Here is a 14,692-nt window from a genome sequence, read left to right on the forward strand (position 1 = left end):
CAAAGCCAAGGAGTCGCCTCTCTAGGCACAGCAGTCTGCTCATGGGCCATCTCAGACCACATGGATATTCTGGAGATACTAAGTACAAGTTTTTCATGTGTTGGAAATCCTTCTGAAACACCTCCTGCCATGTTGCACAGCTGGTTCATCAGCTGATACGGAGACCAGGATGCTCAGCTTTGCCTTCCCCTTCAAGGTTTGAGAGTTGCTTCCATCATCTTAATTTTATGCAGGGAACCGGGGGTTTACGTTTCCCGTTAACTTCGATATCTTATTGCCCTCACAGACACTGACACACCAGTGAGCTGCAGAAATAGGATTACATACTGCAGGTCCCTCTCTTCCCCATGTCAGCTGCTTATTTATCAAATAGCTCTCGTTAATCCTCTTTATGGTGTTTACTTTTCACATCCCCCAGTCTTGCTGTCTTATTCTTCAGGTGCTTGGAGACATTAAAAAGAAAAGCTTATGAGAGATAGCCACCTCATTAAAATGAATCCAGCTCCTCTGATTGATTGTTTTTGAATCCGAACTGTTTTACACCAGATGAAGATTTGTTAGAGCTGCTGGCATTCACAGTGCACTTGCCCAAGCCCACAAACCATGTAATAATGAAACGATCCAGACTCCTCCAGCCTGTGCTAGTTTACGGACCTCCTGCTTTTACTTCTGGATGACAGTCTTCTGGGGAAAAGAAAGAATGGCACATTTTTACAGAGACATGATAGAGAAATCCCTGGAGGTATTCCAAGTTTTGAGCCAGTTATTCATCTGCTCTTGCTATGTGTTACAGAAATTGCTGGTTGTGAGATCACTTATCCATGAAACGAGCAGAAAAGTCCCACTGCTTACAGTGGATCTGAGCCCTAGCCAGTGATTAAAGCCTGTCCTAGAAATCTACAGATGTCACAGACTGTGATTACTGCTCGTGCTAAGTGCCAATAATTCTTTTCCTAATGTGCTATGGAAAAGTTTCTTAAGAGAAAATTTACATTTTTAAAAAAGAAGAAATACCCCTCTGTCACCAAGACCAGAGAAAATAGCTGTTCCTCCACTGCCTAACTGCTGGCGTGGTGCCATCACCACGTGCCATCAGCACGTAACCATGCTGCAGCAGAGCACATCACGCATTACCTCTGGCGCTCGGTTTATGCCGCAGCACACATCTGTACTTGGTGTGCCGGTTATGCGGTGTCCAATGCTGCAGACACCCGCATCACACGTACAAAACTTAGAGGCTGCTTCAAGAGCCTTAAAAAAATTGCCTGGTATGTATCCTCCCAAGAGTTTAACCTGTCTAGCAGTTCTCGGAGTATTAAAGCTGACTGATTTACACATTTTGGTATCAGATCCCTCGTGCACCAGAGAGGTCAAATCCATCGACTGGAATGGATTCCAGCATTTCTTACGAACATTTCATATTGGGAGAACCTGAGTATTTCCAGGGGAGATGCAGGGATGGGGGTACCAGCATGCTTGCTTGGTTCTGGGACTTATTTTATACAAAGAAGCACCAACCCGCTAGGTTGTATTTCATCAGAAAAAGCTTTAGTGCCTAAAATTGGTGATATGCGGAAGTTTCAGCTTTTAGAATGGAAAGCAAACCAGCCCAGGAGAAACAGTTTTTGTACAGACTGAATAAAAATACAGTTGAGTTATGATACCTCGAGGACAGGCACTCCCTCTCTTCCTGCTACACAAAAGCAGACATGAGAGTTTGATTGGGTCTGGCCCTTTGAAACCAGTAAATGAGATTTTAACTTAAGCACAATAGGATTTTTCTTTTTCTTTATACTTCAAATTTGATTCTTATGAGAGTGAGGGATTAATACAACACATCCAAGCTCTATGCAAATAAATTTCTGCCTGCACTTTCCTAATAAAACATTTAACTCTTGCTACACCCTATAACCAGATGACTGCTGCTCTCTCACTCTTCAGCATCTCTTCTGTGGAGGTGGGAGAAGGGTTTGTCAGAGATGCTGCAATGACAGAGGTCCCAGTTCCAGGAGATGTGTAGGAATGAGGGCCTGGGATGAGGACTGTAGAGGAGAGCTGGTGGGATAGGGGTGCGAGAAAGGCTAGGGCAAAGCAGGGAACGCACTGGAGGGACTCTTGGCTTCAGCATCACCCAGATTAATCCCCTTAATCTTTCTCTAGCCACCTCTACCTCCCAGCAAAAAAATAGTGAAGGATTTCTCACACTAGCTAAAGCTAATTCAGCGCAACAATATGTGATAACACTCTGTGTTGAAGACCGAGATGCTTCTGTTGTGAAGTGTCTTATCATATTTCATTTATCAATAGATATCTTTTACAGGGGATCAAGGAACTGGAACTGCTGGGGAATGCTGCCAGGCACTTCAGGGCATCCTTTTAGAGCTGCTGTAGGAAGCACTCATTGATGAAAATAAATGCTCTAGTTACTCTGTAAAAATAAAATAAGATTTTCTTTTATAATTGTCCATCCCTCTTCTGAGCAGTTTTCAGCTTAATGTTTGTCAGTAATGTGAATGTCAACAACAAGAAAATCTAAAAGGAATTTTCACTTTTCTCTGAGCCTACTGCCTGCCTGCTCAAGCAGCTGACTTGTACATTGGTATTTACACCGTTTACAAATAACGGGTGTCTTCATCAAGTGTCAGTATTACTCTTTCACTGACACTAAGCATGAGACTTTTATGTGAACTCCCAAAGCCTTTTTAAGGCAGCTCTAAGTTTTTCTGTTTAAATTTCTTTCCTGTTCATCCCTTCTACCAGCATCACAGCAGATTTGAAGAGCAATTCCTTGCTAGGAACAAGATGCCCTGGAGAGTTACTGTTCCCACAGGAAACTGTAACTGTATTTTGTAGCCTTGGCAGAAATCATTCACCATTTGGCACCAGTCAGACAAACACAATAGCTGTTTTTGAAACTCTCCACATGGAATTGGACCAATCCCCTTGAGCAGCCAATGGCAGATTAGGAGCTACATGTAAGAGATTCTGCGCTGTGGAACCAAGCCAACCAGACTCCAATTTCAGTCTTCCACAGATGATTTTTTAAAAGTGCAGTCACTACAGTGAAAGCTTTCCAACTCCTCAAAACCAATAAGCACCCAGTTTAGCTAAACTAGAATAGCAAAGATTCTTATGTAAATTTAATAAGAAATTAAATGCAGGCTTCTGTCTTCTCATTTGAATTCTCCTTTTTTGATGGATGCTTTCCTTCAAACCCCGCATAAATTTTTCAGACAACCACAAAGCATGTGCAATGCTCCACCATTGTGATATCCCTGCCGAGGCTCACCAAAAATCTTGCAATTGCTTTGCATGCAGATAACATTTTTCATGAAAGGTATTCTCATTTCTTTTCTTTTTTTTCCCCCCCAAAATATCACTCAAAAATCACAAAGTTGAAAAAAAAATTATTTAATCCAGAAAGTGTTTCAGGTGTCACTGCAATATCTCATGAGAGTTAGGGATTGCATATTGCACTCTCTACTGCAGGCTGGGTCACTCGGCTGTGCTAACAGCTCCTGCCCAAGAACCCCATGGTATAAAACAGTGACACCATGAAGCCAGGACTGGGGGGTGTAGTCAGAGCTGTTCTGAAACCAACAGAGGAGAAAAGAAAACCCATCCATCTGGGCTACAATTCCCACAACCTACTTTCTTCTCTAAATCAAGACTTTGGACTTGTAGTTGGAGCCTTTATACAGAAGTGTTCAAGTTTTGACTTTTTCCACCAGAAACACAAAATTTAATTTAGGTGAAGAAATTGTTCCCACTCCCATTTTTCTATGTAACTGAAATCAATACTTTTCAATCACCAGAGGCCTATGCAAGCACATCTATGGCAAAGAAAGTGAGCTGAAATGGTTACTACACACCATATTGTACATAGACTTCACTTAGGTTGTCACAGTAAAAGAGACAAGTTTCAAATTTGATTCTGTAGGTGACAATTTTGAAGCAAGAATAAATTAGAAGTAGAGTCTCCAAATGAAAAACTACACAAATTACTGTAGAGCTTGAGTTAAAAGAGCTTGCCTCAATTTGAAATGCTACAATTAGTGATGGGCCTGGGTCAAAACTGTCACATCCCACACGTAAATTTTAAATACTACCAGAAGTGGCTAGGACAGTGTTTCCTACACTGGGCCAAGGCAAAGCTATCAACATTGCCCAGCAAAACTGCAACAATTTTACTTTGATCTGACCCCTGTGGCTCTGTCCCATTTCCAGTTTTTCTCTTTGTAATGCCCATGACTGTGCATTGAACCTCACCCTTTACACAAGCAGGATGTGGTACACAAAGTGACTTTCCAGTTAAAACACATGTTGACTACAGGAAGCATTTTGCCTTTAAAGAAAACAGGGAGTCAGCCAAGTCTTGTGTCTTTGTGGGGTCACATCACCGTAAGCATAGTAAAAGCATCTGGAATCTTACCTTTTTATGGCTTTGTAGCAAATGATGACAACTACGAAGAGGAACACTAGTGTGGCACAGCATACTGCAATGATAATAACCAGGCCTGGCCACCAGGTCTCTTCAGTGGGACAAAAGGTAGACTTGGGAGCTGTAACAAGAGCGTGGAAAATACATGAATTCTCCCAAATGAAGAGTGTATAATCAGATACACTTCAGTCATTCATGTAATAGCACTATGCCAGGGCCACAGGAACATGCAAAGAGGTTATTTCACATTTAGGATGTGTTTTTTTCCAAGCAATCAGCTCCTCTGTTTTGTACTGGATATTTCTTGTCATGGTCCCGAGATGACCAAGTTCTCTTCATCACCACAACCTGGTGCTCAGCGTTAAGGAGAAAGGCTCAGCTCTGCTACCCATGGGAAACTTCTCCTTCTGCATTTTCCATCTCTTGTTGCATCAGATTTAGTCTTAGAGAGATGTTATGCTGATAAGGGTAGGCTTTCAAACCCCATTAGGGGAGGTTTGTCGGGGAGCCACTGTAGTGCCTACCAACCAGTATTGCAGCTGCTATCACTGTAACCTTGGAGCGAGGAAGGAAGATTTGTTTCAAAAGTACAGGAATTTCGTTCCACACTAATTGCTTTTAGAGGACTACAGTTGACAAACTTCTTCCCTTTTACAGTGTTTTTGAACTGTATAGTTCAAAATAGTTGAAGAGTTGAGAAATGTTACCATTAAAAAATGTTAACTTTAAGAAATTTAGGGCTAGAATTATCTATGTAAATACCACTCAAAACAAGCAATATTTTGCATCAGAAGGAATATTGATGGCATTTAGTTAAAACATTTTCCTTCAGGGCCATATTCTTTTTCCCACGCTTTGAGGAACACTTACTTCCTGCAGGATGGTGAGCAACAGACAATGCCATGAGCAGTACTAGTGTGGTGCAGAGGAGGAAGAGACCCTTAACACAGTGTGTGCAACCACATAAACAGCACGAGAATTTGGGTCACCTTAAATGAAGTTTAATAATGAATCAGTCAATGGGACTGTCTAAGCCCACATGTTCAGTTAGGCAGGGGAGAGACTTAAATATGGCAAAAGGCTTTTTTTTTTTTTCAGTCTAATCGTTTGATGTGATATATCCTATATTCTGAACTTTCTGTTATGCATATCACATATAGCTGCCCAAGTTAAAATATGTCACCACATCTGCATTGTTTATTGTGATCTAAAATCTCCTGTGCATCCTGTGTTTGATTGGGAAAAAACATACACATACTCTTAGGTTAACACTCATTAGGTTAAATACTGAAGGAGGCAAATATGAAGTAGGCAATTACTGAGAGAAGATTTTTTTTTTCCAGCTGCCTGATCTATAGAAGAATTGGCAACATTCACCCCCAAAAATCTGCAGAAGCACGTTAGAAAAGGACTAGGTAAAGAACAATAAGAAGCAATTAAAACAATAAAGCCAACAGCTTGATAATTTATAGGTAGTTCAGTATTTGGTGCCGCATAAGACATCCTGTCTTTCTCACACACATCAGCCTTCAAAACATGCTATCACTACTTGTCTAGCAAATACTGCCTTCAATTTATTGTACAGATATTGATCGTGAGGGGGGTTTTGTCTGTGTATTTTATATAGGGTTTTTCCCTGTAGCAGAGAAAAATAAAGCTGAAAATCAAGTTATTTGAAAACCTAGTGGTTCCTAGCTCCTGTTTTAATAATGTGTCCACCCCTAGGCTATCTCAGCAACCGAATTTCTGCTTTATTGCTATGTCAGCTGCACAAGTCAGTTTTCCGTGGGTGATGGAACTATTTATTGTGTTGTGATAATGCTAATGTTTTTAATATTCTCTGCTAGTTTTCAATACTGTTATTTTCTAAGATTCCAGAACAGAAGGCATTTCAAAGATGACAAAATGTTTGCATGAAGCAGCAAAGAGTCTCAGGGCCAACTCTACCTGTCTGGTGTTGTCCTGACAAACACAAAAGGTTGCAATGAAATCAAAGGAAACGTATCCATCAGCAGATCTCATATAAAACTAGATGATACCATAAAAAATGGGGCAAGTATGGCTACCCTTATCTAGTCCTTGGTGTTCCTCAGTCAAAAGAGTCATAAAGCAAAATGAGAGGTGAGACTGGGTTGCCCCTCAGCACAACAGACGAGACTGACAAATGGCAGAGACAGGGTATAAAGCAAGACTTACCACATTCGTGTGCACCACGTGTCCCTTGATGGTTTACCACAGAATTTTTGCATGGAGAAACAGATACATGTGGGATTGAATAGTGAATATGACTCCTGACAGCCTACGTGGAGCTACTAATGACAGAAAAATAAGAATTGATGATGTGGAGGTGACCCCTAATCCACCTGGCTCAATTCCCTTCCCCACTCGTCCAGACAAGACACTCAGAAAGAAGCACAAGAAATCACTCTGGAAGCTATCAAAACCTGTTTCTTAGTGGCTGGTGGGTTTACGTAGCTTCAAAAATTCTTTTCTATTTCTACCCCTTATTATTGCAGTGCTAGGTAACCTTGTTCTCCCTTGAAATGTCCACTCTTTTTTCCATTGATCTCCTAGTTGCATGCTTTTTTTCTCTCTTTCTCAGTATGCATTCACATAGCCCTCATCACCATGGCATTTCTACATCCTTAATACTTTTCTCCTCAGTATCCTCTGAGGAGGAGCAGAAGTGCTTTTAATACCCTTATGCTGATGGGAATGCCCAAGCCTGGTCCACATGGGTACCTCTGTGTGTATGTGAGAAAGTCAGCCGAGAGGGGAACTTCCCAAAGAGCCAGCAATGGCTGGGAAGCACCATGTCCTCAGAGAGGTGCCTCTTGGTGAGTTCTACACTGAGCTGTTGATGTTAGGGAGGCATTGATGCCACTGTCTGCTCAGGATAGGGCTCACAGCTCTGCTCCCTCGGGCAGCCCAGGGCTGGGGAGGGTCTCTACCCTGTGCCTGGGTCTTAGACCCCAGCTCATTGTCCACAGTGTAGAAAAAATGGGTTGCACCTGGGAGGCACTGAGCCGGCATGTGTCATGTCCTCAGTAACCAGAAATCATCCTGGGCTGAGGACACTTGCAGCTCCCTCTTGCAACTGTGCCACTTCTCATGGAATAAGAATGCATTCTTGGGCACTCTCTGGAGGAGCAAAAACACGGGTCCCAAACTTCTCTAAGGAGATGTTGAGCTTATTATAAAAAACACTGAGCAGATGTCCCTCACTAACAATGCCAATGTCCAGATGTTTTATAGTTGTCATGGTTTGAGTCCACCCAGCTGGCAACAAAGCACCACACAGCCACTTGGTTGCTCCTACTCCCTGCTCTGGTGGGATGGAGAGGAGAAAATAGGACAAAAGGCTCGAGGGTCAAGACAAAGGACCGGGGAGGGCTCACTCACTAATTACAGTCATGGGCAAAAGACAGACTGTACTTGGGGAAACAAAGTCAATTTTAAACAATGGAACCACCACCGATTTACCGACTGAATCACAGCAGGGCTGTGAGAAAAAACAACCAGATCTTAAAAACACCTTTTCCCCCCACACCTAGCCTCTTCCCAGGCTCAGCTCTGCTCCCAATCCTCTACCTCCTCCCCTCCAGCAACACAGGGGAGTGGGATAACACAGGGGAATGGGATTAACACAGGGGAATGGGATTGTAGTCAGTCTGTCCCACGTTGTTTCTGCCACTCCTTCCTCCTCAGGACGACTCCTCACAGTCGTCCTCTGCTGCAATGTGGTGTCTCTCCCACAGGACACAGTCCTCCACAAATTCTCCAACTGTCACGGGTCTCTGCTGCAGCCTGCAATCTGCCCAGTAACAGACTGCTCCAGCACAGGCTCCCCTCAGCACCACAGTCTATTCCGGGTGCAGGCCCTTGGTCTGATGTGGTGTCCTCCACGGCCACAGGCGGGATTCTGCTCCGCTGCTGAACTCTAAGGGCTGCAGGGAGTCACTTTGCTGTCCCACCATGGGCTGCAGGAGAATTGCTGCTGCAACACACTTACCCCCTCCTTCCTCACTGACCTCAGTGTCTGAACAGTTGTCTCATGTCTTTCTCACATCCCATCCCCCTCTAAAACAAAAGAGCTCTCAAAACACTAGAACTCGCCCAACAGGTTCTCCCCTCTCAAATATTTTACTGCAGAAGCACTGACTGGCTCAGCCTTGGCCAGAGGCGAATCTGACTTGAAGCTTGGGGAGCTTCTCCAAGTTTCTTACAGGATTCACGTCAGTAGCTACCCCCCCCGCTACCAAAACACCACCAGACACAAACCCAACACACCTGTCTTACAAAAACTTTGACAAAATGCAGGAAAACACTTTGATTCTCATGGTCGCCTCCTTCTTTGTACCACTTTTTTCAAATCCGTTATAAACCCCCCAAAGGTGTATGGGTTCAGAACCAAACCGCACCTTTCTCCTTGCCATGTAAAGAAACAAGAAGCCACGTACTGCTGTCATCTGCAGCAGTACATCTGGGGGGTGGAGGACCTCCCTGGGCTCAGGTTGTCCTTTGCCATCACCGCAGGCTACCGAGAGCTGAGGCCTGGCCAGCCAGGCCATGGTGTTTGCTCCCTCAGCATCCGCTGCTGGTCTCACGTACGCGGCTTCAGCTGCCCACAGTGTGATTGGTTTGACTCATTCCTGACAGCACTTCACCGGTCTCAGAATCAGCTGAATGGAGAAAGTGATTTTCACCGTGCAAAGCAACTCAGGGAAAACACGCTTTTTCTCCTAAGCCCTCAAGTGTCTTTCTACACATTGAACACACTGTTGGGTGCAAAGTCGTAGAAAAAGTGATGACAAGTTAAAGATAAGCAGGATGAGCTAACAATCACAGCCTGCCATCTTGACAGAAATCCTGCCAAAATAATCATCTCATTCAATTAACAAAATATTAAAATAAATAATTGATGCTAAACAGCATAGGTTTAGGAAAATGCATCTTCTCAAACTACCTAGATATTTGCTGAGGAGATTACTGGTTTGGTAAATAGATTTATTAGTGCTGGTGTGATAACTTTAGGCTTTGGTATGACATTTGACTTAATTCCAAATGATGCTGGGGTTATGAAACTTGTCGCGGTTTGAGAAGGGGGGCATTTTCCCCCGTACCGAAAGGATGCGACGGACTGGTTTTGGCTGGGAATCCTGCCAAAACACACAGAAAACTTCTGATAAAGCTACACAGGTAAGTGTGGCACATTTGAATCCAGTTAAAAGCCAGGGAACTAGTATGTCTCAAAATCTAACTATAAACAGAAAGTCACTGCTGAGCAACTCCCCCATTCCCAAAATTAGGGTGATGGATACTGGTAGAGTTTGTAAATAACTCAGGAATGTACTCCACTAGAAGTGTACACTACACATATTTAGATCAGAAATGGGGTAATTATTAAGGGTAATTATCCATTACAACAGTTTATCAGCTCTGGTGGAGTATTCCACTGAAAAAATTAGTTTACAGTAGACATTTCATCTTTCCTAAAAGAAGTCTAAATTCAGGTAAAGAGATGAGATTCAGAGTAAGAATTAAGTAAAAAAATGCTCTGCCTCTGGAAAGCCCACATGAGCACAATGCCTTTTTCCTCTTGGCCTTAAAATTTACGAAATCCAAATACTGGTTAGGTTTACTCTTAGAAGGCCAACACCTTCTATTCCCAACAGCACTAGGTCTCAATAAATCCAATAAATAAACAGACCCATTTAGACTTACAGTGGGTGGCTGGATCCAACTTTTCAAAAATGAATTAACGCAAAAGTCCTTTTAGAGCAAAGGCATACAGCAAACTATTTTAGCACCACAAAAATCTTACACACTTGTTTTCTTTGACTAAATTTGTTTTGAAGGCTCAGCATAAAGAGACAGCTCCAGTTCTAATGTTAGCAGGTACACATGTGGCTCTAGTCAGAAACGTGCATACCAGGAGAGATTAGTTTAGCTACAGAGGGCTTCCCTCAATGTCCAGGCACAAAAATAGAGGTTGTCTCACTGGAAAGGTAGTTTCCATAAAATTACAAAGAAGGCTCTGATTTATTTCTAGCAAAATTGCCCTGAGCTACCAAACCCAAAAACCAGTGATGAAGCTGTTTTAATCTTCTGGCTTAAGCCTTAAATCTTTTTGTGTATGTTATAAAAGTGACACATACTTGTACTGCCTGTGACAGAATATAGAAACAGGACTTGGAATCCTTGGATACGCCCTCAGGTTATCTTTAGTGGTCACAGCTTTACTTTATAAAGCTCAGATTATGGAAATCTAGTACTCCCATCATTTATTTTGACTAGGGTTATTACTTTCCCTCGCAATACAGGTTGTTGGCTAATTGCTAACACCACCAAGACTGTCGGGAGAGAGTAAGTGCTCCATCATGGGGGTTACGCCTGGCTGAGCCGGTGTCTCTGCGCAGCCCTTGGCAGCCACACTGAGGCAAGGAGCCTGCATCAGGACATCCCTTTCCACCGGCTCTTGCCCAGCAGCCAGCCCAACAGAGCAAAGCTAAACAAAACAAAACAAAGCAAACCAAACCACAGCAAACCAAACCAAACCAAAACCAAGCCAAATGCTAAGGGTGGCAGTGACCCGTGCACCCACGTGCAGTGTCGGGGTAGGTGTCTCTGGCTGATGTCTGAGTGTGTCTATCCACTTACAGGCTCAGTCCCAAGCAGCAGGTGAGGGTGCACTGACGGGACATGGAAGGGTGACTGTGACCCCCCTCACCCCTTTACAACAACAGTAACTTCATGCCTGAAAAAGGAAGAGTGCTTTCAAGATAAATCAAAACTGATTATTGTTTTTCCTCCTGCTTTTATTTCTGTTCTTTCAGAAAGGTCAAGAGTGCTGGCATAATCATCCTCATGAGACATTTGCCTGTTTTTAATACTGTATACTAACAACAGGCTAAACCCTGCCATCTCTATGCCTGCAGCACTCCTCTTGCTATTGTAGGGCTGCCTGAATCAGCCTCGCACTTTTAATTAGCCTGCTAGGAAGTGAGACTGGATTGTATTCTATAGGCAGGCTCGTATTCCAAGGGTCTCAAGTGTTTTAGTTTTGGTTGGAACTTAAAAGAAATTGGAGATGCAGGCAATGTGTTTCTAGCAACCTCTATGTGTTTCCGCTGGCTAAGGCAGGGTTTGTGGTTCTAGTATTATCCTCACTCTTATTTGCCTTATTATTTTGATATATTCACACAATTAGCACAGTGGCATCTCCATTTGCAAGACAGAGAGAAGTCACTAGTTCCTGCAGTCATTATCACACTGAGATGCAGGAACAGGCCCAGAAAACGTGCAGAGATTTAAATTTCAGATGTCAAGGTATGTGGAAAGACTCCCAGGACACTCCATGGCCAGTTAAAAATGGAGAGGGATGTTGAATCTGTTCCAGTTTTGGTCTCTTCACAGCCAGGTGCCTCAGCCACCCCGCTGTGGAATAGAGGAGTTCTATGAATCCCTTGATTAATGTGAAATAATTTGAGATCTGGGAGGGGAATCCCTACCAAGGAACAGTTACACACACAGAGACACCAAGGCTGAGACAGTCTATAAGCATTGTGTTGTGTGAAAGATGAGAAACAAGGAGAGTTTCCATCACATGCAAACATCTTTTTTGAGAAAGCTGATTTCAGTGCTGAGCCTGAGGTCTCTTGTCTACTTTCATATAAGTCCCTTCACAGCCCAGCACAGCAGTGTAAATTCACCCCAAAGTGAGTGCCGATTAACTTAATGCTGATTAACTTAATTGTATGTCAGAATGAAGCCTTAGACAGCTAATAAAAAAGGGCCAAGAGCTCAAGTGATGCAACCTCATAGAACTCCACTGAGCCATGAGACTGGTGCCAGCTGAAGACCTCGTCCCAGCATTTGCATGATGACACTCATAAGCACTGCTCCAAATTTTGCCGAGAAGCTCAGTCCCCAGAGCCCTGGAGGCTGTGGGCTTTCTGGGTGCAGGTTTCGCTCCCTAACCTGGGGTGATGTGGAGAGCTCTATGACTCAGGGTCCGCTCAAGAGCTGCCTCTTTGTTTGCTGTGTTTTGTCACGCAGGAACTGCTACAGATGTGTTTGGATAATCCACGTGGCGGGAACGCTATGTGTACCCAGGGCTGCTCACAGTGAGGGGCAGCTGTCACAGGAAAATCCTTCAAAAGAGCTTTCTAATTAAGTTTGCGGTACTGCTACATCTTGATACAAATACAGATCTTTAGCTGTTATTCTAAAATGCATTTCAGGAATAGGCAAAGCAAACATTCCCTTTGAACAGTAACATCCGTACTCTTGGATTTGAGGGGAAAATTTCCTGGGAGGATGAGGGAAAGGAGGCTGACCAGGAGACGGGGGTCTTTGTGCCTCCTCCCAGGGCAGAAAGCCAGGCTTTCATGCCTGTTCTGACACACAGGCCCTGGGGCTTGTGCACAGCTGGAGGGAAACATGAGCTCACATTCACGTTGTGACCACAGCCGCCTGCAGAAGGCAACACTCAGGCTGGTGATCAGGTGCAGAGACAGGCTCACAGAAGGAAGGATTTCCCTTTTCTACTGACAGATGAAGAAGAGGCTTCTCTAACCATGTCAGGTTTCTGTGTGCTGTGAGAGGAACTCCCTGGTGCTTGTGTGTATATACAATACACATACACAATATATAAACGCATACATATATGTATATACATACCTGCACACACATACACGTGTATGTGTGTATGTATGTGTATAAACGCTCACTTATACATGTAGAAAGGATATATATAATGTGTGTCTATAAAGGGGTACACACATGCATCCATATAAAAGAAACTGCTGCCAGTAGTTTTGTTAAGTATGTTTGCATTCTGGGTGGCTCCTCAGGATTTATTAGTAAGTGTTGGTGACAGAATATGTGAGAAACTCTACCAACTCCTTTTTTTCTTCTTCCTCTTCCCCACACTTGAGATTTCTTTTATCAGCTGAACAGCAAACATTCACATTTGGGACACCTCTGTGTGTGTCTGAAATTATTAATTTCAAAGATATAGGAGCTATAAGATATGAATGGATGCACTTTGCTGTCTCCCTGGCAGGTCCAAAAAATCACCTTGTCAACTTCCCTTCACAGTTGTTGCCTGCAGACAACACACCCAGCCACACTTGAACTGCTGAAGGGGAGATGCAGGAGCACATCACATCAAATGCCAAAGGCAATGCCGATACCAGGAGCCCTGGGGGCTGGGTCAGCCCCATCCCCGACTGGCCACCAACTCAGAGACAGCCTGAAAGAGGCCATAATCCTCCTCTGCACTGCCTCCAGACTGCGCAGCAAACACAGATCAAAGAGTGTGAGCAGACTCAGGGAGGAGAAGGTAGAGGAATTCCCAGATTTCAGCTACGGTGGATCCAAGACAGAAGGAGTTCGAGCATGTCCAGCCTCAACCACATGAGCTGGTAGCGGCCCCTGGAGTTGTTGCCAGTGGTGTGTATGCATGATTAAACCTTGAAGAAAGATACAATGGATTTGGCCACAACTGCAATGAGGCAACTTCTCTGCCTCATGGTAAGCCATGATGATAACCAAACCCATCTAGCTGCTGGCTGGAGGGCTTTGGGCACAGACTGCCCCCCTCCTGGCACATCAACGGCAGCTACAGCCTCTGCCCTCTGGGAGGTACAAAATGATGCAGAGGAGATACTGGGAGCAGACCACCTTAGAGAAGCAAGATGGTGGCACATGCACTGCTGTATGCTTGTACATATTTGCCCAGAGAAGTTGTGGACGACCCATCCTTGAAAGTGTTCAAGGCCAGGCTCCATCAGGCTTTGAACAACCTGATCTAGTAAGAGATGTCCTTGCCCATGGCAGGAATGTGGGAATACATGAGCTTTAAACGTTCCTTCCGACCCAAACCATTCTGTGATTCTATAGTGTTTAAATGGCCGGCAAGGAGGTGTTTTGGCATTGCAGCTCCTAGGCACAACAGCTGGGACGCAGCTCCAGCCCTGCTGCTGCTTCACACTTGATTCCCCCCCTAAGAAGCAGAAACAAAGGAAGCTCCACAGGAGAGTTCCAAAGAGTAAAGCAGTGCCAAAGGGATTAAATCCAGCACTTACAATAAAATACAAGATCCCCACAGCACCATGGGTTCCTAAGGCTGTTTTCCTCAAAGGGACGGACACTGTTACACGTTTAGAGAGTCAGGGGGAAAAGGGTGCAGGATGGGCAGCACAGAAAGCCAGATCTATTAACAGCCATAATTAACTCAAAGGAACA

General features: G+C 44.0%; 1 protein-coding gene across 1 annotated transcript in view; it reads right to left on the reverse strand.

The window, feature by feature from the left end:
• The window catches only part of PRIMA1 (proline rich membrane anchor 1), a gene marked incomplete at its 5' end in the record, with an annotated part of 44,867 nt that overhangs the window by 14,939 nt on the left and 15,236 nt on the right, over window positions 1-14,692 (reverse strand). Inside the window, one exon of the mRNA XM_010141890.1 lies at window positions 4,433-4,562. Within this exon, the coding sequence (XP_010140192.1) occupies window positions 4,433-4,562 (130 nt within the window). The remainder of the gene's footprint in view (window positions 1-4,432; window positions 4,563-14,692) is intronic.

The sequence above is a fragment of the Buceros rhinoceros genome, unplaced genomic scaffold (genome assembly GCF_000710305.1).
Source record: "Buceros rhinoceros silvestris isolate BGI_N320 unplaced genomic scaffold, ASM71030v1 scaffold5188, whole genome shotgun sequence".
In the NCBI taxonomy this organism is placed as follows: domain Eukaryota; kingdom Metazoa; phylum Chordata; class Aves; order Bucerotiformes; family Bucerotidae; genus Buceros; species Buceros rhinoceros.